This window comes from Chaetura pelagica, unplaced genomic scaffold, assembly GCF_000747805.2.
Source record: "Chaetura pelagica isolate M959 unplaced genomic scaffold, ChaPel_1.0 scaffold37, whole genome shotgun sequence".
Taxonomy (NCBI): Eukaryota; Metazoa; Chordata; class Aves; order Apodiformes; family Apodidae; genus Chaetura; species Chaetura pelagica.
The window spans coordinates 4,487,628-4,515,144 of record NW_009954567.1 but is presented as its reverse complement, the minus strand read 5'-3'; the positions used below and the strand labels follow the sequence as shown (position 1 = coordinate 4,515,144).

The following is a 27,517-nucleotide window of genomic DNA, read 5'->3' as shown; positions in this document are numbered from 1 at the left end:
TTGCCTGCCCTGGAGCTTCAGCTGCCTTCAGCTTCAGGCATGCTGTAGTTGCCCAAGGCACCTTTGTTTAGCGGGAGGCTTCCAGGGTGACCGAGTGGTTTGGCCGGTCACCTCCCCGTGATCCACCGTCTGCCTAAAGGCTTGCGGTACCTGTTCATGGGCTCGTGGCACCAGGGAGGGCTGCTGCTTTTGTCGTCAGTGCCTACGCAAAAACGCCAGTGCTGTGCACCTGTTTTGTCATCAGCATCCTAGATTTTGAAAAACGTATTGTACTTTTCTGTTTGGCAGAGCTTCTGTGATTAGGTAGGAGCTGTGGTTTTAGGTAATGATTCAGGACACGGAGCCATGCCTGATTTTACCAGTTCAGGCACAAGACAGAGGAAACGCTTCCCATTTTGAGCTTTGTGTTTGCCAAATGTGTCATCTTGACAACAATTGAAAGTAGAATGCTGAACATAGATCGCCAGGGCAGATGTAAATAAAAAAGGGCATAGGCGAGGGACACTTTAAGGTTATTGCCAAACTTCATGCTGGAAGTACTGTATCAGGAGTTACCAAAGTTCTTTAGCCTTCATATCGATTACTGCTACTTACCGTGGAACATTCATGTATCTCCCTGTGGTCTGCTTGTATCAGTGCACATCCGGCTAGAACAGGTTTTGAAAGAACATTAAAAAGTCTCCTGGAACTTCAGCTGTCTTAATGGGAAAGGAGATTTTTCTTGTGTGGAGTTTGGATTGAGGGAGACTATTTCACAAAGACCTCTGTAAAGACACTTAGATATTGGTGGCTGTTGGACAGCTGACCAGCACCATTATAGTTTTTTGTCTAAGTAAAAGCTGTGAGGCAGGGTTACCTCTAGATTTATCACTAATGAGCCATTACTGTACTACAGCATCCAGTTCTAGTGTCTGTGCATGAAAAGAGATGCTGACAAGTTGTAAAGGGTTCAGAAAAAAGCTGCAGAAGTATTTAGGCATCTGGAAACTGGATTGTACAGGGTGGGGGGAACCAAATAGGTTGGGCTGCTTATCAGAATGTGTCAAGAGGTGCTTGAATTGGATTATAACTACCCATGCAAGGATAAGAAAGCAGCTCATCAGCAGGTAGAGGTAAAGCAAGTTTCAGTGTCAGGAATTTGAAGCTGGACGTTCTCAGAGTAAAAATAAGACACATTATTTTGTGTGCTAATGTAGCTGAAGAGTATGTGGTTGGTTATGTCTCTTTGAACTTTGTAGAAGTCTAAAAGCTGTGACTAAGTATTAGCTAGGAAATCAAGGTTTTACATGGAAGGGCAGATCAGAGGTTTTGTTAATATGCTTTGAGGTCTTGTCAAATGTGAATGACATTGCTAAATCCTTATGCTTCCCCAGAAAGAAATACTACTAAGCCCAGCTATGCTTGCCAAGCATCTTTTAGTCCCTCTACAAACCTGGTTAAACCCTGTTGTGCTGTCTTTAAAGATATTTGAAAAGTAGGTATCAGAATGATCAGATTAACCTCATTTACACAGGAGTAATTGGATGCATTTTGAATTGGCTAAGAAGTTTCTTACCTAGTATTCGCAGTGATGTTAGTAAATAGGATTTGCATGATGTTGATTTTTCTTGAGATGGTATGCTACAAGTCCTTAACCTTTGCAAATGCTCCGCTGACCGCAGGGGTATTACCTTTCTGAATGAAAGTTGTAAATACTGGAATTTTGGAAAGGCAAATTTATCTGGTGTGTATGTAAGTGATTCTGTATGCTTGTGGAAATTTGTTTTTTAAAAATTCTCCTTTTTTAGGTGTTCTGTTTCTCTGTTGTCTGCCTCAGCAGAGGTTACTCTGTGCACAGGTGTGCTGTGGGTGCTTAAAGAGCACTGATAAGTACCAGCTGACACAACACATTGATGTCCCATGATACTGGACAATTAGTTGACTGCACAGATCTTCCGTTTAATCCCTGGCTGCAGCTAGAGCTGCTCTTTATTATTACAGCAACAGTGTTTTAAATGAAGGGGGGAGGGGGAGAGGGGGAGGAAAAAAGTGACATGCTCAGTTCTGTGACCTGCAAAATGAAAATGAAAATATATTCTGCTACATCAAGTTGCAGTTAAAATATATAGAAAACGTTTTTGACAACAATTTTTTTGCAAAATTATAATGTGTATGATTAATAGCTTCAGATACTGAAATTTGTTCTTTGGTATTAGAACGTGCACCATTCCCATTTAAGTGAAGGAGAATTCTGCCTGCATAAGCAGAACCCAGGCCCAAGTAATAACAAAATACATGCTGCAGAAAGATCAGATAACAGGACTCTGGATTCTTTCCCAGTTTTTTCCTTTGTCTAACAGTGTATTTGGTCTTGTTATTCACCATTGAAATCAATGAGTGCGTAGCATTGATTATATCTGGAACAAGTTTGGACACAGTATTTGAGCAATAAGAAATGTTAATTTTATGCATCCTATGCCTATTTGCTATAAAGTTGATATGTGCATCTTAAGCTGTATGGATTTGCTGTTCAAGATTAATGGTAACTAATTTTCTTTTGTCAGACTGTGACCTTGGACCATAAAAGTGACAATGCTTGAATATTATTTTTAAATGTACACTGCATAGTTCACTATCATGCCTTAATGTTTTGCAGTATAGATCTGTTTTAGTAGGAAGAATTTGCCTTGACTTAGTTTCTTTTTTTTTTCAGGCAAAGAAGTGGAGCAAGTTCAGTAACTATTCAGTCTAACAGCTTACAGTATCTTAAGGAATCTTACAAACACTTATTTTAAATTGAGAAAATGACTGCAGATGTAGAAGAAGGTACAGGTTGTTGGAAAAGAATACCTGTCAAAAAGTGGAACATCTAGTTAATTTGGAAGTAGTATGAAATAAATATTCTTGTTATGGTGCGATTCTGGAGTGGAGTTAACTCTGTTTCACACAGGTAGCTCTTCAAAGAGAAAAAAAACCTACAAACTTTCTGTTTTTCTAAATTATGGAAATTATTTGGAAGACGTGGACATGGATTTTGAGCCTAGTCATAGTTTCATCGGAATTTCACAGTGACAACAGGCTTTCATATAGTTCACAAGGTAGGGGTCCTATAGCTAACAAGAAGGATATATTCTTGCATTGCATTTGGGTAATAATTTCTAAAGCATGATTCATAATTCATGAAACCAGATGGGCTTTGCACTTTTGTAATGATTCATTGTCAAGGAAGTTTAAAAACAGCAAATCTGGTTACTTTGTTGGTTTTAATTTCTTTCTGCCTACTCTTAACTTAAGGAAAGACTTCTAAATTAAATTGGGTAAAATGTTGTACTTGCTAGTAGTTCAGAGACTTGATGTAACAACGTTAACATGTTTTTAGTCTAGGAAGTAAAGATCTAATCTTACTTTATCCATTAAATTTTTTAGGTTTTCAATGAAGTGAAGAGCCGTTTATGTTCTACAATTTAATACTTCTCATTACTACTGTTTTTATTCTTGCAGGTGGATCTAATAGCTTTTGTCTTTGAATGATATCACTGGGAAGAATTTGCCCTTCTTAGGTTAGAATTTAGCCCCAAATGTTTATGTATTTGGTTAAGTAGGAAAAGATACATATCTAAAAACTTCTCAGTTTCCAGTGGCATCAAATTAATAGGAAACTGAACTTGTTTTCTTGACTTAAGGAGAAAGAAAAGAACATTTTGCTTAGCAAATGCTACATCTTACGTTTACCTGAGAATGACTTTTACTCTGAAGAGTGATGAGATTTAGCCAACTATGGTTTATATTTATACTACTACTTGTTGTTTCCTGTTATATTTTTTTCTCTTCTATGCCTGCTCCCTGGACTGTCTTACCTTGTGATTACAAAGAGGAATTCCTGTCTTACCTTGAACACTACCAACTAACAATCCCAATAAGGGTTGATCAAAATGGAGCCTTCCTCAGCTTTACTGTGAAAAATCCTAAACCCTCAAGAAGGAGGAGGAGCGCAGACCTTTATGATCAAGAACTGGCAGCATCTAAATTATTTTTTAAACTCTCTGCCTATGGGAAGCACTTTCATTTAAACCTGACTCTCAACACAGATTTGGTGTCCAGACATTTTACAGTAGAATACTGGGGGAAAGACGGACCGCAATGGAAGCACGATTTTTTAGACCACTGTCATTACACAGGATATTTGCAGGATCAGCACAGTACAACTAAGGTGGCCTTAAGCAACTGCAATGGTCTGGTAAGTGAACATTACATGTTCTAGTATAATAGTGTGCTTGTTCCTTTTAAATTATAGAAGAACTTAATTGGCGTATCTTTCAGTTTTTTGAGTCCCTGCGGGAAGCAAGCAGACAGGAAGGTGCAGAAAACCCCTAAAACCTGATCTGGGTCCTGGGGAAAAGTAGTCATCAGTTTTTCAAGCTTCAGTGTAAGTACTTAGACCCAATTCTGTGGTCCTTTAGCAGGCAACATTTTCAGTGTGCACAGTGTCTGCACTAGGGCTGCAAGATTAGGTCTGTGCTGAGATTCTTACAGGCTGTAAAAAATGTTGCAGGCTCAAGGGGTGTGAAGGAGGAAGCAGTGGATCATTTAGGGTGCTGAATGTCTCCAGAGAGACATTAATTGAACTGAACACCTGCTTGTTGTCTTCAAGAATTTGGATTTAGAAACTTTGAGTAAGTAACAGAGAAGAGGAATTGCTTGGTGAAGAAGTCTTCATTGCTATACATTCAAAGAGTGAAGAGAAAAGCAGATCCTTTGCAAGTACCAGCATCAGAAAATAATTATTTATCTTTTTTTAATAAATCATTTGTTTAGAAATTGTAAACAGCTGTATTTGAAAGCAGGATTAGAAATTCTCATCTCTTATATTCTCATCTCTTACTGTGAATCTCTTGATTACATTATGGTAGTACTTACATGGGAAAAAGCCCCTTTTGTTACCAACAGAAATTAGAAAACGCATACAAAAAAAACCCCCAAAAACCCAGACTATTGAGTACCAAAATACCAATTTAGAAAGGCATGACTAGAAAATACTAAATCAAGAGTCAATAATTTCTCTAGTAAAATCTGTATATTACAGTTATTTGTTCTGGTTCTAATTATAGTAGAAGACTGATGAATCTTCTTAGAAGGAGACATTTAACTAATTGCTAAGGCAAAAGAAAAAGATTACACAGGCTTGCTGTAATCTAGTTCCTGTTTATCCTGGGAAGTGCTATTGGGATGTTATTTACAAACAAAAGGCAGCTGCTTGAGACCTAGATAGGTTGCATTACACCAAGCTACTTGTGATATCCCCGACACAGCCTAGGTTAACTTTTGGAGCACTTCTGAGGAAAATTAATTTAATGGAGATTTCCAGGGCTAAGTGAACTCTTCCAAAGAAATGTAGTTAAAATGGTGTTCAGTTGACTGTGGTATCTCAGTTTGGTTAATGCAAACTTGTAGTGCATAGGTGTGAATTTAGTATGGTTTTCACATTGGTTTTGCAGTTCCCATTTAATAACTTTGTCACAGTTATTTAAGCTCTTAAACTAGTATACTCGTTCATTTTGCTTTTGAGTTCTTTTTGGCTAAAAGTACTATGGAGATTTTTCAGGAATAACTTCTTGAAAAGAGGTTGCATGCCTCTGTATCTCCAGTTTCTGCCAGTTGAGACACAGAGTGGTTGGCCACCTTGGAGCCTGCAGTCGATGCCATGGTCCTCCCAGTTAATTTTCTCTGTGGTCTTGACCAGGAAATGAGCTAAAAGCTCCTGCTCTTGCCTTAGCTGACTTTTGTTAGGAAAACAAGAGTGGGAAGAAGCAGGAAAATCCATGTTTTCCTATCAGCTTTCCCCATCTTTCACTCCCCATGGCACTTCTTTTATTCAAAGATTTAGCAGCATAGAAGGTGTTATGGTGAAGCAGCACCTTTTTTTGCTTCTGTGCCTCACATTGTGTGCTTACCAGGGTGTTGCCTTGGTGTGTGTTCTCCCCCTGCCCTCAGCCTTGCTGTGGAGTTGGAGACAAGTTGCTTGTTGTTCTCTGGTTCTAGGTGTCAGTATGTTATGATTGTGTCCAAGTTAATTTTAGCATGGTCTTCTTCCCAGATAAATTGTCATCTTCAGTGCTTTTGGTTGTTGTCAGCTCCTGTGTATTTCTTCCAGGTATTAAGGCAGCCTTAACTCAGTCTCTGGGCACGCCATGACTGGCACTCTCATTCACCATAGTCCTTGATTAGCATCTCTCTCAAAGACCGTTGTTTTAAGTTTAACTCTAAAATAAGTAGTAGTATTGAACAGTGGGTGTTTCTCACAAGCAAAATTGAAGCATGACATTTATTTAAGTTGTCCTGTTAGGCTTCAGTATTGCCAAGTGAGTAAAATTTCTTCATCTCAGTGAATGTTTTGAGTTATTCTGTATAGTTATTCAGTGTCGTCAGGTGAGACAATGATCTAATTAATGTATGACTTTGAAGAACACTTGTAGTATCTGAGATGAGTTATAGTGCAAGGAGGGCTTTCTCTCACTTTCATTACCATGAAAGTGACAAGCAGTCCGTTCATTTCCCTGTCCCTGTTTCCTGTTTCCTGTTTCAGCCTCTCCCTCTTATATTTCTCATTACCAAGAACCCTAGAATTACAGGCTGCTACTTACTGAAGTTTCATTCCAGCAGTTTCCATCTGCTGGGCCCTGATTATGCTATAAATTGTCTGAAGTTATGAGGAAAGCTCTGTAATCCAGTGAGCAGTCGTGTGTGGAAATTGAAGGTCTTGGCCAGCAGGCTTGCTGGCTTCCAAACTCATATTTACTTTAGTGGATGTTACATTTGTGGATGGATTGCAGGTTTGGCCTTCTCATGAAAGAGCCTGTAACGAGCAGCATTTTGAGGCCTTTGGATGTTGGGTGCAAGGCAACAAGGCTGAGGCATTGCCTAAGCTGAGTATGTCATTCTGAAGGAAAGAAGAGAAGAAACAGTGGTAGACTGGCTGAGGAGAGAAGAATTTCCTCAAGGGAAGGAAGTTTGTCTAATTCTGAGGTGAGCTAAGTCTTAAAGAAGAAAAGTTTTGGAGCTCATAGTATTGGAATTGAGCAAAACCCAAACTTTCTGCCTTATGATCTGCCTCTGTCTTCTGCCAGGTGTCAAAGCTCTTAACTAAGTGCTCAAGCAAGTTTTCCATAGTAATGGATTTGCTCTTTTTGAGCTGAAAAGTCCACTAGTGGGCCATACTTTAAAATGTGTAAGAAGTGGTGAGTATTAGGGAAGTGAATGAGAGGTTAAATGTCTTTTTGAGGCTTCTGTGATTCCAAGGAAATGTTTAATGTGAAAGGCCAAGTATTTCCATGGCATGTGAAGTTCCATGCACTGAGCAACATTTATGCTGGGTAGCACAAATGTCTCCATGCAAACAGAAATTATAAAGAAAGCATAAGAAATAAACTGTGACTAAAAGCATGACCTTACTTGGTTAAAGAAGGAATTATTTTGCTGTAAGACTTCATGTTTGTTTCATGTATTCCTAAAGTCATGTGTGTATAAGTTATTCATGTTCTTCTTAAATTACCTCATTTGAAAGCTGATTATGTTGTAAGAAATGTGTCTTCTTTCATAAATTATAAATTGCATCTATAATATGTTGGTTTTGAATTTTATGTAAAATAATGTCTAATTTATAAAATAATTTATAAAGATCAGAAAATATATTGAAAAAGATCTAGATCAATGTCTTTGGAGTTCTCTTTAGTACTAAGTGTATTTGCAGTATAGACTGAAATATTCAGAAAATTATATATAAACTGTCCCTGTTCTGGTTTTAAGGTGCCTTGTTAAATTCCATGATGTACTGTCTAAGGCCAGATCACTATTTTTTTCATTTTTAAGAACACAGTAAGCTAATGCAAACTGTTTTCCTCAGTCATAAAACCACAGTGAAGTGTATAGCCAGCTGTAGACATACTGAACAACGTTGACACGTTTTCAGAAGTTTCCATTACTATTAATTCATGTTAAAAATGGATAAAACAGCCTAGAAAGGTTCGACAAGAAACTGTAAAACAGCAGTGCTGTGTAGAAAAGGTATGCACTTAATTGTCCTCCATAATTCAGTTGGTTTCTGCAACTGATGGACATCCCCAGTCTGAAGGAGGTTAAGGCCCCAGCTGGGCAGCCTGACAGAAAAAATTCCTTTTCACAAATTCAGGGGAACTCCATGTGGATTCACAGATTTGTCTGAGCATGTCAAAACTGCTGGATCCAGACCTTATGTATGTTAGCAGGAGTTGGCAGTCTGTAGTGGGATTGGATAACAAAGTACCTCAAACAATCTGTTTTAGATAATAATCTTGGGAATGTTAGTTGTAGTAATCTACTTGGGGCATTCAGCTTTTTTTCTCAAATTCATGGCATTTTGTCAAAACCTTTGCTAGTCATTTTTATATCATAATAATATTTCTTATGATATTGAGCAGAAGCTTAATTTACAAACTCTTCAAATACAATAGCAAACAAAAAAATGCATTTAATTTCTTTTAATGCTTTGAAAAGGCATCCTTTTTCAGCTGAAACTGTGTTTTGTTCAAACAGCAGATTATAAGCCAAAAATGGCATTTAAAGTGTTGGTTTGCCTATAATAAAATAATCCCCACTGTTTATTAATCATGCATTGCTGAATGCATGTACAATGGAAGCATCTCTAGCCACATTAATTTTCTGAACTCAGAACAAATGCTGGTTGTCACTGACATAGGTACTTTTAAAAATCAGTCATTGTGATTCAACAGGACTACTTGCACCAGTTTAATATTGGAAGAACAGGTTGGTTCATTTGCAAGCAAAATGAATGTGTTAGGTTTAAAATGGTATATGTATGCTGGGCCTGTGTGACAGGCATATGCAGGGCAGGTGCATCTCCGTTGTTTATCAAATCATTTGTCTGGCTGCATCAACTGACCGCATATGTTTTCTGGCTACCTGGTGGAAGGTGTAAGTTAAAATTTGTTTGCAGTTCCTCAACTAAATGTTATTAAAAACTTGTTTTTCTTCAACCATTTTAGTGTTCTGTCAGATGAGATCAGATGTCAACTAGGTGTAGGAAAAATTAGTGATAACTCTCCTAACCTTTTTCACTGCTGGTATCTGAAGGAACCGTGATGACAATTTGCAAACATCTGTAATAGTTTTTACACATTTGCTCCTGCAAATTAGCAATTTGTGTATAGTATTAATGCTGCAATTAACTGTTGTTTATGGCATCAGAATTGACAGATCTCATTGCTTAAAACTATCAGGTTCAGTAACTGATAGAAATGTCTAATTCATGCTTAGACTTACCTGGCTGGACTTTGGGTAGAGACATGAAGGATGTATGCTCTGGAGTAATGAGATTTAGGTTAAGACCCACTTTGTTCCAGAGGCAGAGCCACAGATTGGGTGGTACCTCTGTCTCCTCAGGCTTGGCATGAAGTGGACAACCTGATGGTGTTGACCAGAACCGCTCCACAGGACTGTCTTCCTACGGGAACATAATACCAGAGCTTATAATGGCTCAGGATTTCCTTGAACCCAGATGTCTGACATCCAGACTGGATGCAGTCCAGACAGTCAAGGTTCTTTTTGCACATCTGGCAAACCCAGTTACAATTTGGTTTAGATTTTCAATACTATTTAAGCAGCACTGTACCAGTAAATGATTTATTTTCTAGTAAAATCTTAGACGAGGTAGCAAGAAGGTGTGAGAGGGATTTGATACCAGCATCTTCCAGGTAAATACAGACCCTGATGTTACCTTCTTGAGTAAATAATTGAGTTCATAATGAAACATACCACTGAAGAAAAACACTGTTATAGCCACTATGTAAGGAGTGTGTAACTGAAAGCTGTGCTGTGTTTGTACATATATTTTCAGAATTCAAAATAAAATTATTTTTTGAAAACACTGCACTTTCTGATGTATTATCCAATATTTTTTATTTTATAAGTTTTATGTTGTTACTGAATTCCAGGAGTGAAGAACAGCAGGCATTTGGTGTACAAAACAACAGCAGGATGTGAACTTTGACCACGAGTACAGTCGCAAGCCCTGGTTTTAGAAGCAGCTTTAGAATATTTAGAGCAGATATGAAGCAGGTGGTCTTATGGCTGGTCATAGAGGTCTCATCAGAGGAAAAAAAATAACCCCTTTTGAAAAAGGCTCATACATAGTACTAGCTTTACAGTTCAAAGGTGTGGTAGAAATTTGTGATTCTTCAAATCAGGTTATGAATGCACAGGTTTCTGCTTCCAGTCTCTTACCTGATGAGTAGATCTTTCTCCTACTGTAGAAGGTGTCGTACATTCAGAATTTTCTAGATATACGTACAAAATTTTTTTACTTAGTGTATACAGGTGTAGGAGTCTGTCAGGCCTTATTCAGCATTATTTCTATACCTGAAAGGATCAATAAACTGGTTTTCTGTTGAAGTTCAGTTTTAATTGCTGGAGGTACAGGAAATTGCATAGTTCCCTGTAATCTCCCATTTCTTCCATAAACCACTTCCTGTTTGGAAGAAGCTTGAGTTCACAAATGTGAAAGTTCAGATAATAGAGTATCTACTATTCTGCACTGCACTGTACTGAGGAAAAAAATGTTCATTTGTTATGGAGAATGAGGTCTAGTGCACTGTCTGCAACAACTTGGATTTGCCAGATTTGTGGCAAGACCTTTTAAGGAATACATGCTTTGTAGATAGTGTATCCTAAGTTAATATTAGTAATTTGATTTTAATATCTAGCCTCAGTTTTGGAATTAAGCATCTGGATTTAAAATGATTAATGGTTTCCCTGAATAGATGTTCTAAAATTAATTCTTCATTCCATTTTTCTTTGATGCAGTATGTGGCTTTAAGCATCTACTGATACAGCATCATAGAAGGATAGCGGTCTCTTCATTTAAGCAAGGCCATTTTGGCTTGGCATAACTTTTAATGGGTATGAATCATGTAGTTTTGGAACATCTCTGTGAACTGATAATTTTGTAACATACCAAGAATATATCTTACTTTCTTACTGCATTCAGCAAAAGTGATGGGAAAGAACTTCAGAAATAGAGCAGTGATATTTTTATTCTTTCCTCATTGTGTTGCTTATAGTGCTTACGTGGAGGAGAGATGGGTTATGCATGTTTTCTGTGTTGGCTTGTAGTTGTGGATTTCTTTGCAGAGATAGAGGGCAGTCAAAAGTTTTTTTAAAGTTAAGCTGTTTAATAGGAGTTTTATATTGTCTTCTGCAAGTTTTTTTTTCTTATTTCTTCTTTAAGCATGGAGTCATCGCTACAGAAGATGAAGAGTATTTTATTGAGCCTTTAAGAAATGTAACAGAAGATTCTAGAAATTCTAATTATGAGAACGGTCATCCTCATGTTATATACAAAAAATCTACCATGCACCAACAACATCTCTATGATCACAGTCACTGTGGAGTCTCAGGTAAATGAGTGTCATTCCTTTTCAAAAATTGTAGCTTACGATGTATTTTAAGATCTTGCTTGGTTCATGTGTCAGACAGCGGAGGATGAGAGTCCTCCTTTTGGGTGGAGCAACTGCCCTCTAGAAGAGCAGTTTCGCACTTTTTTTTTTGTTTCTTCCAGACTCAGGTTGAGAGTATAGTGTGCTTCAAAAACCGAGACACCATGAATATGTTTTGTTTTATGCCTCTGTTGTGTACAGTGATAGTAATGAGCACAGGCTTCCTTCAAAATCTGCTTTATTCCGCAACTGGAAAGCATGATGGAGTGACTCCTCCTGAAGGGGACCTGCAGGAAAGATGGGGAGGGAAGAGTATTGGGAAAATATTTTTATGAGGGCAGGTAATGACAGGACAAGGGGTAATGGCTTTAAACTGGAAAAGGGGAGATTTGGTTTAGATATCAGGAAGAAATTCTTTAGCATGAATGCAGTGAGAAACTGGAACAGGTTGCCCAGGGAGGTTGTGGATGCCCCCTCCTTGTAAGTGTCAAAGGGCAGGTTGGATGGGGCTTTGAGCAACCTGGTCTAGTGGGAGGTGTCCCTGCCCTTGCAGGAGTGTTTGAACTAGGTGATTTTAGAGGTCCTTTCCAACCCAAACCATTCTATGATTTTGTGATTCTTTGAGTGAGTATTACAGCTTTAGGTTTAATAAGTGTTCCATCTCATTTGAAGAAACTTGGCATGCAGTTTGTTAGTATTATGACTAGTAATATATTAGGAACTTGAGTCCACCTCATTTGTGGAACTTTATGATATTTTGGTACTGGCTTTTGATTCAGTGAATTAACATTGTTCTGTATGTCACAGTTTACCTCAGGATCAGCAATTAAACCAACGACAACAATGCTCTCGATCCCCTCCCACCCAGGTAGGGAAGGAGAGAGAGAATGAGAGAGGCTCTCTGGATTGAAAACTAAACTAGACAGCTTTAGTTAAATACTAATGTGGAGTCATCGCTACAGAAGATGAAGAGTATTTTATTGAGCCTTTAAGAAATGTAACAGAAGATTCTAGAAATTCTAATTATGAGAACGGTCATCCTCATGTTATATACAAAAAATCTACCATGCACCAACAACATCTCTATGATCACAGTCACTGTGGAGTCTCAGGTAAATGAGTGTCATTCCTTTTCAAAAATTGTAGCTTACGATGTATTTTAAGATCTTGCTTGGTTCATGTGTCAGACAGCGGAGGATGAGAGTCCTCCTTTTGGGTGGAGCAACTGCCCTCTAGAAGAGCAGTTTCGCACTTTTTTTTTTGTTTCTTCCAGACTCAGGTTGAGAGTATAGTGTGCTTCAAAAACCGAGACACCATGAATATGTTTTGTTTTATGCCTCTGTTGTGTACAGTGATAGTAATGAGCACAGGCTTCCTTCAAAATCTGCTTTATTCCGCAACTGGAAAGCATGATGGAGTGACTCCTCCTGAAGGGGACCTGCAGGAAAGATGGGGAGGGAAGAGTATTGGGAAAATATTTTTATGAGGGCAGGTAATGACAGGACAAGGGGTAATGGCTTTAAACTGGAAAAGGGGAGATTTGGTTTAGATATCAGGAAGAAATTCTTTAGCATGAATGCAGTGAGAAACTGGAACAGGTTGCCCAGGGAGGTTGTGGATGCCCCCTCCTTGTAAGTGTCAAAGGGCAGGTTGGATGGGGCTTTGAGCAACCTGGTCTAGTGGGAGGTGTCCCTGCCCTTGCAGGAGTGTTTGAACTAGGTGATTTTAGAGGTCCTTTCCAACCCAAACCATTCTATGATTTTGTGATTCTTTGAGTGAGTATTACAGCTTTAGGTTTAATAAGTGTTCCATCTCATTTGAAGAAACTTGGCATGCAGTTTGTTAGTATTATGACTAGTAATATATTAGGAACTTGAGTCCACCTCATTTGTGGAACTTTATGATATTTTGGTACTGGCTTTTGATTCAGTGAATTAACATTGTTCTGTATGTCACAGTTTACCTCAGGATCAGCAATTAAACCAACGACAACAATGCTCTCGATCCCCTCCCACCCAGGTAGGGAAGGAGAGAGAGAATGAGAGAGGCTCTCTGGATTGAAAACTAAACTAGACAGCTTTAGTTAAATACTAATGATAAAAGAAAATATGTACAATTATATACAAATTTGTTCAGGAATGTGCAAACCCCTATCACGTCTCCCCACCCCCAGCAACCCCCAAGGCATCTCCTGAGCTGTGAACAGTCCTGAAATGTCCTGGAGCTGCTGGAGAGAGTGGCAGAGCAGGCGGGAGCTGAGGGCAGAGTTGTGAGGGTCATGGATGCATGGGCCTGGGGATCAACAGTGATGGATAGATGGAGTCCTCCCCAGACACCAGCCATGGACAGAAGAGAAGGAAGAAAGGGACCTGACTGCGTGATCCCAGAACTTTTATACCAAGTGTCACATATATATCTGGAACAGAACACTTTGTTTTGCCAACTTTGCCATCTGTCTAGTCCGTTCCTGCCTATGAGAGGGTTGCAGATATGACTCTTGCTCTTTTAGTGTCAAAAGCAGCAAATCCAACAAGCAGAGCAGTGTCTTTGATCTCCCAGCAGTAACTGTAAACATTTGGGTGTTATCAGTTCACTAGCTGGAAAACTTGCTGCTGATTTCAGCAAGTGTGCTGCTTAATAGAAAGTTCAGTGAAAAAAAAAGTCTGCAAAAAGAAAATTGTCTGTATCCTGGCTCAAACCAAGTCACCCTAATAGCTGAATATGTGTTTTACAGGTGTCTTATGGAAAGGATTATATAGTTTTGATTGAGATATTTTCCTTCTAAAGCAGTTTTAACTTCCCAAAATACTTTTCAGGTATTCTTCGACACAGTTTTCTCTTGCTTCTCTTCTTTCTGAAGCTGAAAAGTAACTTATTGAAGACAGTATGGAGTACATCTAACAAGTTATTTTAAAGCACTAAAATAATGGGGTTTTTTTACATAATAGAAAAACGTTTAAACTTTGTGATTTGTATGTAACTTGTTCTTGAAAGTTGAGTCCTGGACAGTTGTATCCCATGATGTTTAGTGCACAGGGCAGGCTGACAAATGCTAATCTTAAAATAAAATTTTATCACTCTTCATGGATGTAACTTATTTTGGCTTCTTTTAGAGGTTGTAACTTTTACTGGCACCATCTGACTAAAGTTACAGTACAGATTGTCTACAAAGGCCCATGCATGGGAGACTGTTTTTCCTGTGTGTGTGTGTAAAATTTATTTTTTGTTTGGAAGCATTCCATCTATGTCTCTAAAATTGCAAAAAGTCTCCTCATTAGTACTGCCTGCTAACTGGTAGTAAAACAAGAGTACTAATATATGTGCATTTTGTCGGGAAAGCTGTCACTTAAACCTTTTTAAGTAAGTGGAGTGGTTATGAAATGTAGAATGATTCAATTTTTACCATAGTTGGCCTCTGTCAGATGTTATCATCTACAGTAATGCTTAGGAAATAATTCTCCTCCAAGTGAGGGTAAAGGAGTGACAGCTGGTTTGGTCAAGTTACATTCAGTCATTCTGGCAGTGTCTGGCGCATGGGTCATAGGTTGACTGGAACTATACATCTTGCAGGCACTTTTTGTGAAACATGCAATAATCCTTAACATTTATTCCTTTGCATATTTGACGCTGCGTTTGTTCTTGGAAGCTTCTGTGCTTTTCTTGAGCTTTCATATCTGTCGCATTCTGAAGTCCTTAATTACTGAAATACTAAAACACTAGTTTTTACAAGCCTGAAATCACTATCAAGCTAATTAATCTCAGTTTCTCCTTTTCCTGTTGGCCTGTATACTACTTCTACTTTGTGAAAATGTCTGAAAAAATTTGCTATCCCCCCAAACTGCCAGGTTTTACTTTTGCAGATGATATGCTTCTGTAATGTTCTCCTCATAGGTATCAAAACCCTTTAAAGCCATTTTTTGAGCACTGTGGCAATTTTATCCTGAAGTGACATGGCATCCAAAGCATCCCCAGACTATTGAAAAAGTAAAATTAAATACCAAGTTTTACAGCTGTCAGACCCTAGGACTGAAGCCAGGTTTACAGTAATAACCCATTTTGCTAGTAGAATAAATACTGGAGCTTTCAAGTGGTTTTGGAAGTTTTGTGCAGTCCAATTTTGTGTTTTTAAAATGCAGTTGTAACAAACCTTTACCTGCCTTTTGACATTATATAATTTATTTTGTCTGGAAACTGCTTTTGGCATTACCTTCAGAACAGTTTTACCAGTATACTCTGCTGGGACAAATCTGCTCGTGTAACTGTGCCCCTCTTCAGGGTCTGCCAAGTATCCCCTCCTGTAACCTGGACCTAAACTTATTGTATACCTGTCGGGCAAGTGGTCAGGATTTTGACATGTTGATAGAGGCAAGGATAAGAGGAGTGATATTTCTGACCTTTCTGAAAAAAAATGCAGTAATTGGTAGGAAGTGGGGTGGGCAATTTATTGAAAGGATGATCAGAATTTATTGGGATGAGCAAGAGGTGGACTGCTTCATAGCAGAATTATGGTGGCTAGTACAAGAGAAGAACTGGAGAGGCAGAGAAAGTCAGGTGAGACTATGGGATAGATTTTCATGACCTAAGTTGGATTTTAAGAGGCTAAGCACAAGCATGTTTAATAAATAAGACATGTTAAAACTATTTATGTCTGTATCACCACTAAGCTAGCTATGCTTTATTAAACATGGCTGGAATCATTAAGGCCTTGGTAAGAAGTTGACCTTTGTCAAATTCCCACTGCTTCAACAGTATTTGAGGCCACTGGGTTACCTTGCAGAATGCTATTATTTGGGTAGGATTGAGAAACAATAAAAGTTGGCATAGGGAAGCTAAGGAGTGGCAGGTTACTTAGGGATGACTCTACTATATGCTGCCTTATATAGTGGCTTTTCTTACACCAGAGTTTACAGTCAGTGTATCCTAAAAAGAAAAAAAATGCTTGCGTATACATTATATTGTGATGTTAAAGGACTAAGAAAAAAGCAGCACATAATTGTTCACTTCAAATATTGTCATGGTTGCATCTTAAATAGCTTTCTACTACATTTTGAGATCTTTTTCTCTTTGTGTTCTCTCCTCTTTCTCCACCTTCACCCCCAACTATCATCTTTAGACTTAGGCAAACTTAAGTACCATAGTTATGAGCTCCATGTCTACACACATTTGGATTTCTATTCAGTTGCAATTTAAAACATAATTCCCTTCTTTTATAGTAATTATTTTGGTGTTAATCCAGTGTTTTTCTGTGAGTTGTTTTTTCTTCCAGTTATTTGCCTTTTCCTGGTAACTATTTCGGATGTTACTGAAATTTAATTTATTCTTTGTTGATCTAGATATATGGTGGAAAAATGATATAACTTGATACACAATTGTTTTTATTAAATATATTCTAAATATTTATTGACATATTATAGATTTTTAAAGAAAATTCAGTGTTATTTAGTGTTTTTGAAATAAAACAGCGTAAGCATATGCATTAATAGATCCTGGAATGGGAGCCTTGAATACTCAGGATGTCCAGGTTTCCCATTACTTTGAGACCAGCTGAAACCTAAGCATCTCATCTGATAAGAAAAGGAGAAATGTTTGGGTTTTTTACATTTTCTGAGATCTATGTTTGAAATATCTTGGACTTCTCTTGTTACCATAGAATTTTCTTTTTTTTCTCTGAAAGTTTGCTGCATGAACTCATCAGTTTTCAAATATTTATAATGGATTTGCATCTTTGAATGAAAAATTACGAATCAATGTGGAAGCAGTTTTGCATTTCTGAAGTACTTCTAGCACTCTAAAGAGCATCAGAAGCCCTCAAACGTGCCATTTGTTATTTGAAAATGAAGAGTGTAATTTTTTTTAATTTTAGTGCAGCAGCTATCAGACAAAATGCTAGATGTTGCTAAATCACTGCTCAAGTGAGTTGAAGATCTTTGAGCAATTAGAGAAACTTTGGATTTCCTACAATAGAGAAGAAAAATGGGAAAAAAATATTATTCATTATGGAATCCTCAACAGGCTTCAACGCTTCATACATTTTTTTTTTATTTTTTATTTTTTTTAAGGATGGATTATACCCATTGCAAAACAATTTTGTTACTGGCCTTTTTTCAGCTACTGGGTTTATTTTGATTTTCTGACTTTTCTAAAATATGCACCTTTTAAAAAGCCAGCACCATGGCCTCAAAAATTGTGAAATACTACAAGAGTGGGAATGCTGTACCTTTGTATTCCTGGTTTTGACCTGAACATACATACTTTGTGATGTAATTCTTGCTCTTTGAGAACAGAATACTTGTTTGAATTGCATGAAGCATTGCTTTTTCATGGAAGGTACTGGTCCTATCTCTACTTATCCTTGGATGAACCTATTTTATTAGAGCTGAGGATGCATCTGAAAAATTGCTCACTAGAGAAGTCCTGTTTAGAGAATTACAAATTTATCTGACTGTTAATGTTCTTAATGTTCGTCCATAACTAGCAAAAATATATTAGTTTGATATTGTACTTAGAAAAAAAACAGATTAACAGTATAATTTGATCTATATGGGCCTTTGTGGAAAAAAGATATTTAGTACACACAAAATTGCCAGTTCTACACGGAAGGATGGGTTCAATTTAATCCTAAGGACAGGAATCAAAATGGAAAATAAGTTTGTAGTGTTTGTTTTTCTGATAATTGCAGCTGTTTGGATTTTCAATAGTAAATCTCTTGCAGGCAAGAAATAGGTTTTCTATATATTTATATGTATTCTAATGATAAGTATGAGAGTCAACGCATTTGAATTAAAGTTAGTGTTAAAAATAACTGTAACCATTATCCCATGTCAGGCCATTTTAAATTTCCCATTATAGTTAATTCATGAGGCAGATAAAACGCAATCTGATAGCTTTCTGAAGAGAAAATTAATTTGGCCTAAAAACTGTTAAGCATGTAAGCATGATTACCTAATAATTACAGTTTCGCAGAAGGGAAAAGGCTTTTTTTGGTGCCTTATCAGTGTGTTAATTCCTTGGTATATTTTGATACGTTTAACCTTAATTTTGAATTTTTCATTTCCAGTGTGTGGGGTTTTTTTGTTTGTTTCTTTTTTTCAAATGTTATAGTTTACTTGTTCTTGTCCTTAAAATTCTGAACTATGCTTGTGCTTAATTATAATACTAGTGTTTAGTATTAACATAGATATGTGGAATCAGATCTGTTAAGATTGACGATTCATTATCTTAAGTTAAAGAGAGTTGAGAGTATTAGAGCTCAGCGTTGATTTTCCATTCTAGAAGGTATTTTTAAAGGGGAAAAAAAGAGATAATAAATTTAAATTTTGTATGCCTCAAGAAGGACTTACTTTTAGAAGCCTGGAGATGGTAATCTCAACATAAACCAGCTGCGTTTCATTGAGTTTTATTAGTGACCCCTCTGAAGTGTTTAATTATTTTGCTTCCTAGAAGACCTCACAAGAAGAGGTAAACCTTGGTGGATGAGTGATGCATCTGCTTTTCCAACTTCGCTTCCAGTCAATGACACGTTAAGTGGTCACAGTCGGCAGAAGAGATCAGTGAGCCTGGAACGCTTTGTGGAGACGCTGGTGGTCGCAGACAAAATGATGGTGGGATACCATGGTCGCAAAGACATTGAGCACTACATTTTGAGTGTGATGAATATTGTAAGTTTCATCCCTCTCTGTGTTCCTATCAGTGTTCATGTGCACAAGTTATAAAGCATCAGTATTCATTTCTTGACAGAATTCGTTATGAATTACATTGAATATTGAATAATGCTTTGAAATGTGTATCAGCTTGCAGGAATAAATAGTTGAAATATGGCAAATGTTAGCATTGTGGGAAAAAATGCAGTGCTGTTTCTGTCAAGCATGTTGCGATCACTTTCAAATTGTTTGTAATTTAAAATTAATGTTTTTCTTTTAGATTATACAGTTCTATTCTTTTCAAGTCAATAGTTTAAATGCTCCTTATGCTAGATGAAATTTTTAACAAGGTATAGACAGTTTTGGTTGGAAACTGTGACTCAAGAAGTAGTTTTTCCTTGTCTGACTTTGTGCCTTTTCTTATTTTCTGGAGGTCAGGTTGCCAAACTTTATCGTGATTCCAGTCTAGGAAACGTTGTGAATATTATAGTGACACGTTTAATTGTCCTCACTGAAGATCAGGTAAGAGCTGCTGTGCTAAGCTGAAGTACAAGTTATGGTGTAATATGAATTTCATTTAATTGTTACTTGAAATGGCTGCATCTGAGTACAAAACCTATCTTGTAATTTTTCACAACTTTAATCAAGATGAAACACTTCAAAGAAATATTTCTTGTGTATCCTCTCAAATATATCCATTCTTACTTCAGGTGAATGTTAATACACGTTAGGGGATGTCAGTTTTGTTTTTAGATCTGTATTTTGGTATTCTGATTTTTTTTGTATTAACATAATAATTATTAAAGTTGGAGCAGAAAGAATGCCTGCTCAGTAATACACAGCTGAACTTGGGTCAGATTTTACAGAGATAAAGTTTGGCAAGAAGAGTTTATTCCTAGAAACCACTGCTTCTAATTATAGTCCCATTTTAGTTTTCAAAAGGCTTAACAACTGACCTTAGTAATTTGTTTGGAACATTTCTGGTATGCATGTTGTATTGCAGCCAAACTTGGAGATAAACCACCATGCAGACAAGTCCCTCGATAGCTTCTGTAAGTGGCAGAAATCCATTCTCTCCCACCAAAGTGATGGAAACACCATTCCAGAAAATGGGATTGCCCACCATGATAATGCGGTTCTTATTACTAGGTATGGTCATTATAAGTATTGTGTTTATTTTATTTTATTTTATTTCTGTAGCTTTTTTATTCTTGCCTTATTTATATAGGCTAGTTGTAAAGTAATATAATTGATAGGTACCCTTAAGTAGAGGAAAATGAATAGATGGCTTGTCTTTAATATATCAGACTATTAATCTTTGATTTAGAAAAGCAGTATCTGCAAATTACTTGCTTCTGCTGTTTTTTTCGCTTCTTAATTGCCAATGCATAGTATTGCAGTTGAACAGATGAATCCTATTGAACATTTTGTAGTTTTATAATTGGAAAGAATTCACAAGACTACGGAGAACAAAACACTGAGGAAAATGTTTTGTTAACCATGTATGTTGTTTTTTTATAAGAATTTCAAGCCAGAAGCTCAACTACTGTAATAGTATTTTTGCTGAAAAACAGGTTCTTGCGGATTCAGGCAATGTGAGAATCTGCTTTGTAGCTGTTTTGATTTATTATGCTTAATTAAGATGAGAACTGACAGTTTTAATAGGTAGTTTCAAAGCCTGCATGTGTGCCCATTTGTTTGCTTCTATTCTGCTATTACTGTGATAAATTCAACAAAGCTTGCACTGTAATCTTGCAATCCTGATAATCGTATTCCTGCTTGTCCTTTGCAGTTAGGAGTAGGAGACTGTACTCTATCAGGAGATCGGGTTTCCCTTTGTTTAAGGACACTATTTATTCTTTTCTATTTTGTTTAAACAGCAGCAGGTGCAGCAGCACTGATTTGGATTAGGATCTTTTTATTATAGTTTCTGCTTTCCAGGACAAATTCTGTGCTGCTTTGTATGTGACCCACTTGTGGAATCATTGTTTTCACTGCAGAAAATTTAAAAATAGTGATTAAAAGAATTAATCTCTTTTGGAACTTTGCATGAAAGTTGTGAAAGTGGCTGGTGATGGGTCATTTTAGTTGGTTTTGATTTGTATAGGAAACAGGTTTTTTTGAGAGGAAAGAAAAACTTATGAATCACTTGCATGTATTTTTATGTTCATATTTAAAATAAAATTGTTACATGTGCTCATTAATTCTGTATATTAACAATTAGAATTATCAAATGCCAGAGTGATTTAGAGAGCTGTTACAGTCCAAGAAGTTTAAAAAAACAGTATTAAAGTCTCTAATAGAAATAAATAAATCCAAAGTAAAATACAGTAACATTCTAAGATCTTGATTTTTCACAAAAGCCTTGTTTATGGTAGATTTTTTGTATACAAGCAATTCCTTCACTAGGGCTTCTCACATGTGAAATTAAATACATCTTTACAGCTGTGCTATGCATCAAGCTTTTACTGGTAGGCAGTGAATGAAGAAAAGTAATCTGTAGGTGGTATGTCAGTTGAAGCCCTCCAATATGTGTTGTGTATAAGCTGCATTGGCTACATTATATTTTTACTGTTTATGGCCGAGTAACTTGACCTTCTGTTAGTGTTGTTCTGGCACTGCAAAGCACAGTTATGTATTTTGTTTCACTGTTCTGCTTTAACCACTTTTGTTACTATGTATTCTCTGCTGGCTTCCCTGTTCTGGGAGGATGTTCCCAGGGTAGTTAGGAGCAGTTCTGTGTTCCAATCAAAGGCTTAAGTCAGTACTGACCTGCAGGCCCTGAATTGCAAAAGGAGCACGTTTTCAGAGAACATGAGAATGTTTTAAACGGAAAAGTGTTTTCAGTAAGAAGTAGTAAATATTAAGGACTTACTTTATTCTTCATTACAGGGGTTTAGTAATTATGTAAGTATGCTGCAGAGCTCCTTTAGGACTTGTGTATACTATCTTTTAGAAAGGATGTTAAGAGTTACAAAAATAGCTTCTGATTTTACTTCTGAGAAGTTTACAATTCTAAGTACATGCCTATATTTTAAATCAACAAAGTGCCTCAGTGTAGTATCTGCAGGCCAATAATACTTACCTTTATAAAACATTGCTGAACTTACAAGTTCAGTTGTATATGCTTTCATGATAGAATGCTACTGTTCATTTATTTCCTAAAATAATTGTAATTTCTAAAAATAGTGCTTAAGACTGCACTAATCCATTTTAATGGATCAATCAAGCTTTTACTGAAACTGCTAGCTATCCTGGCTCTTACTCTTTAAATGTATCAGTATATGTAGAGAATGAAATTTTCCTTTTTAGGTTGCAATGAGTAAAGATATATTTATATTAATATAAACATGTAAATCCATTAACTTTAAATAATTCTAAGTGGATTATGGAAATTATAACATGCTTGTTTGTTGTTACTCCATTTTGGGTCTCGTAGCTGATGAACCAGAGTTTTAATGTATTATATTTGAAAGTGAAGAGTAGAGCTAGAGTGCTTCAAACTCCTAACATGTTGGAGAAGTCTTTAACTACCTTACCTGCCTGAAGGTGTTTGAATGTATACTACCAAATATTAAGTTATTATTTAGCTACTGTAATAGTGTTTTAAAATCAGATTAATGAAACTCTGAGACTGGTGTCCTTCTGATCTGCGTGGGTTAATTACATTTTCATTGATTTGTACATTATTGATAATTGTGTGTATTACTGTTTTATGGAAAGTAAGAAAGTTTCAGTTCAACATTGTGTCTAGTTTTGTGCTGATCCAAACCAGATTTTCCAGGAAGCAGTTGATGTATTTGAAAGTATTACCAAGTGCTAGCTGAGTAAGCTTGCAACTGCAGTGACCATTATCTGAAAATTGGGACAAAGTTGTTAAGTAAAGGAGCCATTATCTTCATCCGTGGAAATTAAGAGAGCACCTGAGCTTTTCTTAGTAAGAGTTGACTTGCCCCTGTTGTACTTCAAAGGTGGCATGGTCTGGTCTGGGACAAGACCCCAGTATTAAGGGTGCTGATTCTGTAGGGGTGTCTGCCTGACCAATGTAGACGGACTTTTGTACCCTAAATTAGCTGCATGTTAAAACCAGGTGTGCCTCACTGACATGGAAGTATGCCAAGCAAATTCATTAAGTCCCATGGAGATGTTGCCATGCCTGCTAAGCCACTGGTCTTTGAACACCATGTTCAGAGTTCCTGGTGTAGGGACTTCTCTGTCTTGGTCCTGCAGGCTCCCTGCAGTCTGCAGAATGCTTATGTTACTAAACAGGTAGAGGATTGCAGAAAACTTCTTGGCTGATACTAAAAAGTTAGCCAGGTAACAGATTGGCTCAAGTAAGAGCCTGATTCCCAATGCAGAGAGCAAAACTGTGGTGGTGGAAATATGGTAGTATTTGCACAAATATGGTAACAAAAAAACCATGCATTCTCATTTACTACATTGACTATTGGGACTGTTTTAGCTTCTCTAAAGCAAAAAGTCTGGCAGCATTAGGCATAAAAATTATAACTAGCAGAAACACTTGCTAATATTGTTGTCAGCAGAAGCATCTTCCTTTAGTTTCATTGGGAAGCTCCTGTGCATCCCTGAAATTGGTAAGAATTAAGATACCTTTTTATGATGGAAACCCCAGGGTAGGAAATAGACCTTATACAGAGGGCTTTATTACAGAGTCTTGGGATATTGGATGACTTTGTATAGCAAGAATAGCAATTACCCAGAACTTTTGTGTGTTGCTGTGGTTTTGACTTTTTATTAATTTACAGAACTTCTGTTTGTATTTTCTGAGTCTGAAGTAAAATACTTAATGTTATTTCAAAATGAGTCTGTGGCTCAATTAATATTCTAAAACAATTAAACATGGTAGTTTTATGTGTTGCTCAGTCTTTGAAATTTCACCTTGATTTTTATTCTGTTGGAGACTGTTTATATCTCTGACTTTACTATATTATCCTGTAATTGTCCAAATGGGGTTCCTGGGGGCAGGTGAAAGTGAAATACTAAGCAGACAGGTTTTAATTATGAAGTTGATTAATAGCGTAATGCTGTTGAGGCAATGTCTTCTTTTTTCCATGACATGGCTTGAACTTTATATCAACCTAGTGAATCCTTAAAATCTTTTCATATTACAAATTAGTAAAAGCAGGAGGAAAACCTGTAGAATTATCTTATTTCAGGTATTTTGGTAGGTAAAAAGTAGTCTTTGCATTTGGTTCCTGTATTCCTGCATCATGGATGCAATAATCTCACTTTTTAGCACAGTTCTGGGTTAAGACTCAGTACAAGTTTTGAGAGTCTCTGTTTATGCTCCTTTGTGCATCCCACCCCCAGAGCAGAAGTATCCATTTGCCATTTTGAATTTAGTCCTTGTTTACTTGCTGATTTTTTTTTTAACCTTAATGGGTGGCCTGCTTCCTCATTTTTTTTCTTCAGAAACTCTGTAAGAAATAGTTTTCATATTTTACCTTAAAACCCACAAAACATCAGAGGTCACAGTGCACACAATGATACTGTTACTTATTTTTGACAAAAAGTTAGCCCATCTTCCTTTCCATTTAAATCAGTTGCTTCCTTCTCTTGATCTGACAAGAGAAGTAGGAATGATGGAATTCCTCAGCGATACTTTGATTAACTTGCAAGCGTATATATTACAAACAAAACTTTTCCATGTACTGTGCTCCTTCACACAATGGTAAGTGCTAGAGGGCTGCATTGTAAGTTACACTTTGTATCAGGGTTGGTGGAAAAGAGAACATTTTAGAAATGCGCTACTCCCCCTAACCCCCCCCCTCCTTTTACACCCTCAAAGATCTCTAGTCCTATGTTTCAATATTGTTCAAGATGGTTAGTTTGCTTTGTCCAGGTACTAAGTAGTTATTTTTCCAAATGACATATGTGACTGACTTTAAACTTTGCAGCAATGGAATAATTTCCTGCTTGGAGGGAAGATTCAGAGCTAGTAATTTGCCTCCTGGTATGTCAGTAGATCAAGTGAAATATGTACCACACAGGCCACGGAGGGAAATTTCAGGGGGAAGTTGAGATTAGGGATGTGTGTGCATCTCTAAAGGGGCAGAGTAGGTCTTAGAGATACATGTTTTAAACAGAGAAACTTGTGAAACCTTGCTCAGAGGTAGTATTTCTCAGAAGTCATTGTGTGAAATGTCATCTGGTGGCAGCATTACATACTGAGTCTGTTTTGTGCTTTTTAAAAAGAAAATAAAATAAAGTGTGCTTGACAAAAGCATAAAGATCTCTTCAATGCTGCTACAGTTCTTCATATAGGAACTATCTCTACAAGAGACAGTCCAGTGGAAGACGAGGACTGGGGGATTGAAGCATCTGTCTTAGGAGAAAAGGGTGAGAGAGCTGGGACTGTGTAGCCTCAAAAAGAGAAGGCTGAGACCTTATTAATACCTGTAAGTATATAAAGGGTAGGTACAAGGAAGATAGAGCCGGATTCTTCTCAGTATTTCCAAATGACAGGATGAGGGGCAACAAGCACAAGTTGGAACAGGAAGTTCCATTTAAATATAAGGAAAAACTTCTTTACTATGAGGGTAACAAAGCACTGGAACAGGCTGCCCAAGGAGTCTGTGGAGTCCCCTTCTCTGGAGATGAATTCAAGACCTGCCTGGATGGAGTCCTGAGTAATGTGCTCTAGGGGATCCTGTTTCAGCAGGGGAGTTGGACTGGATGATTTCTAGAGGTCCCTTCAAACTCTGGCAAATCTGTGATTTTGTGATTCTGTGATAAGTGATTCCATGGAAAAAAAGAATAAAGTTTTATTTTTTAGACTGTAAACCTGCATCTTCCCCCTTCACAGATCTCTGGTACACTGTTAGAGATATATTTATGTAGATTAATGACTTATAATACCTTGACATCTAAAAATCTTTTACTTGGATTGACGTCCTCATGAGTTTACTGCTTTAGCAACAATTTATTTCAAAGCCTGATTAAGCTGAAGTGCTCTATTGGGGGAGTCTTTGTTTGCTTGAATAAAGAATAAGATGTTTTTATTGACAAAGGCAAATACACCTGGATTGGTAGGTTAGACTGATGTCACAAAAAAATGTTCAGTAGCACAGATGGTATAGTTTTTCTATTTTTAAATAGAGTTGTGTATGACTGTTGTATTTTTGCCAGGTACCACTGTACTTTTAATTTGGTAAATGTATTGCTATAGCAGTATGGTATGGCTGCTGTTAGCATTAACCCTGGTATTAGCATGGAACATGTCTATAGTGACACAGCTGAAGTCCAAGTGGCAGGCATTAGCATTTTTACACAATTGATGGATTTTTCAAATCTTTGGAGGAGAGAAATTTTGCAGACTGGTTTATGTTTACTGTATATGTACAAGATTATCTTCACAATGCTTCAGTTAGTTGTTCCTTCATTCATGTGCCCTCATGGGTAAGGTATGCTCTTTCATTTGTCTGAGATATGCATTCCCTATGCAGGCCAGTGGTGCCTGTTTTTCTAAGGGGGGAGAAGGTATATGATTATGGCAGCAATCCTAAACTCTTGTAAATCTTGTGGTTCATAATCTAAAGAACTTCAGCGTTTCTGGTATTGCTGTAGATACTTGAGAGGGGCAAAAAAATTATTTTTTCATTTTGCATACCTGTGTAGAGCTGACAGCCATCATGCCTTTCATTGTTTTAATAACACTAAGGGGCTTTAGGTATCCAGGAATGAATTGGTAGTTGCATTGTCCCTATTGAAGTCCTAAAAGGAAATGTATTTTATGAAAACAGTTGCTTATAGGTTAGTAATATGCTTGTATCCTGTAGTAACAACTAACGTTTCCCCACCAGGTTCTGTACTAGTTAGGCATTTGGTAGTGAGACAGGGCCAGCAGGACTGTGCACATTCCTTTCCTTCTGCAGATCCAAGATTGTTATGCTTCTTTTCTGAGGCACTTTTCCTCCTTTTTTTTTTTTTTTTTTTCCTAGGCATCTTGTCGCAAAGATTTCTGTACAAGGCACTCTCATGTGGCACTGTCATGACAGTTTCCTAGGCTTGTCCAATAAATCTGGACAGCCAAAGCATTTATTCTCCTATGAAGCCCCATCTCTGATCTTCATCCTGTAGTTTCTTTCCTCATGATTGAGAAGAGCTCAGATTTGAAGAAGTAATCCTAATATCAGTTTTATCTGATTGCTTCTTACTTCCTTGATTATTAGTCCCTTAAGCAGTTTTCACCCCTGTTTTTTATGCAGCCTTTCAACTTTGACTTGGTTGTGGAGACTACATGTATAATATCACTCCTCTGAGAGAAGAGGGGGAGTTGAGAAGCTGAGATGTACATGTTGCCTGTAGTGTCTGCCTCTGCAGATGTTTACAGTGTGAGGAGCCCAGTTCCCAATACTAGCACTAAATTCCCCATGCTGCTTTGTTTTCAGG

General features: G+C 37.2%; 1 protein-coding gene across 2 annotated transcripts in view; it reads left to right on the top strand.

The window, feature by feature from the left end:
- The first annotated feature begins 2,691 nt into the window (after positions 1 to 2,691).
- ADAMTS6 (ADAM metallopeptidase with thrombospondin type 1 motif, 6) overlaps positions 2,692 to 27,517 on the top strand; it is a 134,316-nt gene continuing 109,490 nt past the window's right edge. The window contains exons 1-6 of one of the 2 annotated variants that reach the window (XM_010005365.1): positions 2,692 to 3,077; positions 3,852 to 4,216; positions 11,258 to 11,426; positions 18,909 to 19,123; positions 19,544 to 19,627; positions 20,109 to 20,254. In XM_010005365.1, the coding sequence (XP_010003667.1) occupies positions 2,981 to 3,077; positions 3,852 to 4,216; positions 11,258 to 11,426; positions 18,909 to 19,123; positions 19,544 to 19,627; positions 20,109 to 20,254 (1,076 nt within the window). In that variant the 5' untranslated portion in view covers positions 2,692 to 2,980. Of the gene's footprint in view, positions 3,078 to 3,851; positions 4,217 to 11,257; positions 11,427 to 18,905; positions 19,124 to 19,543; positions 19,628 to 20,108; positions 20,255 to 27,517 lie in introns of both variants that reach the window. The other variant, XM_010005364.1, reaches the window with a different exon arrangement.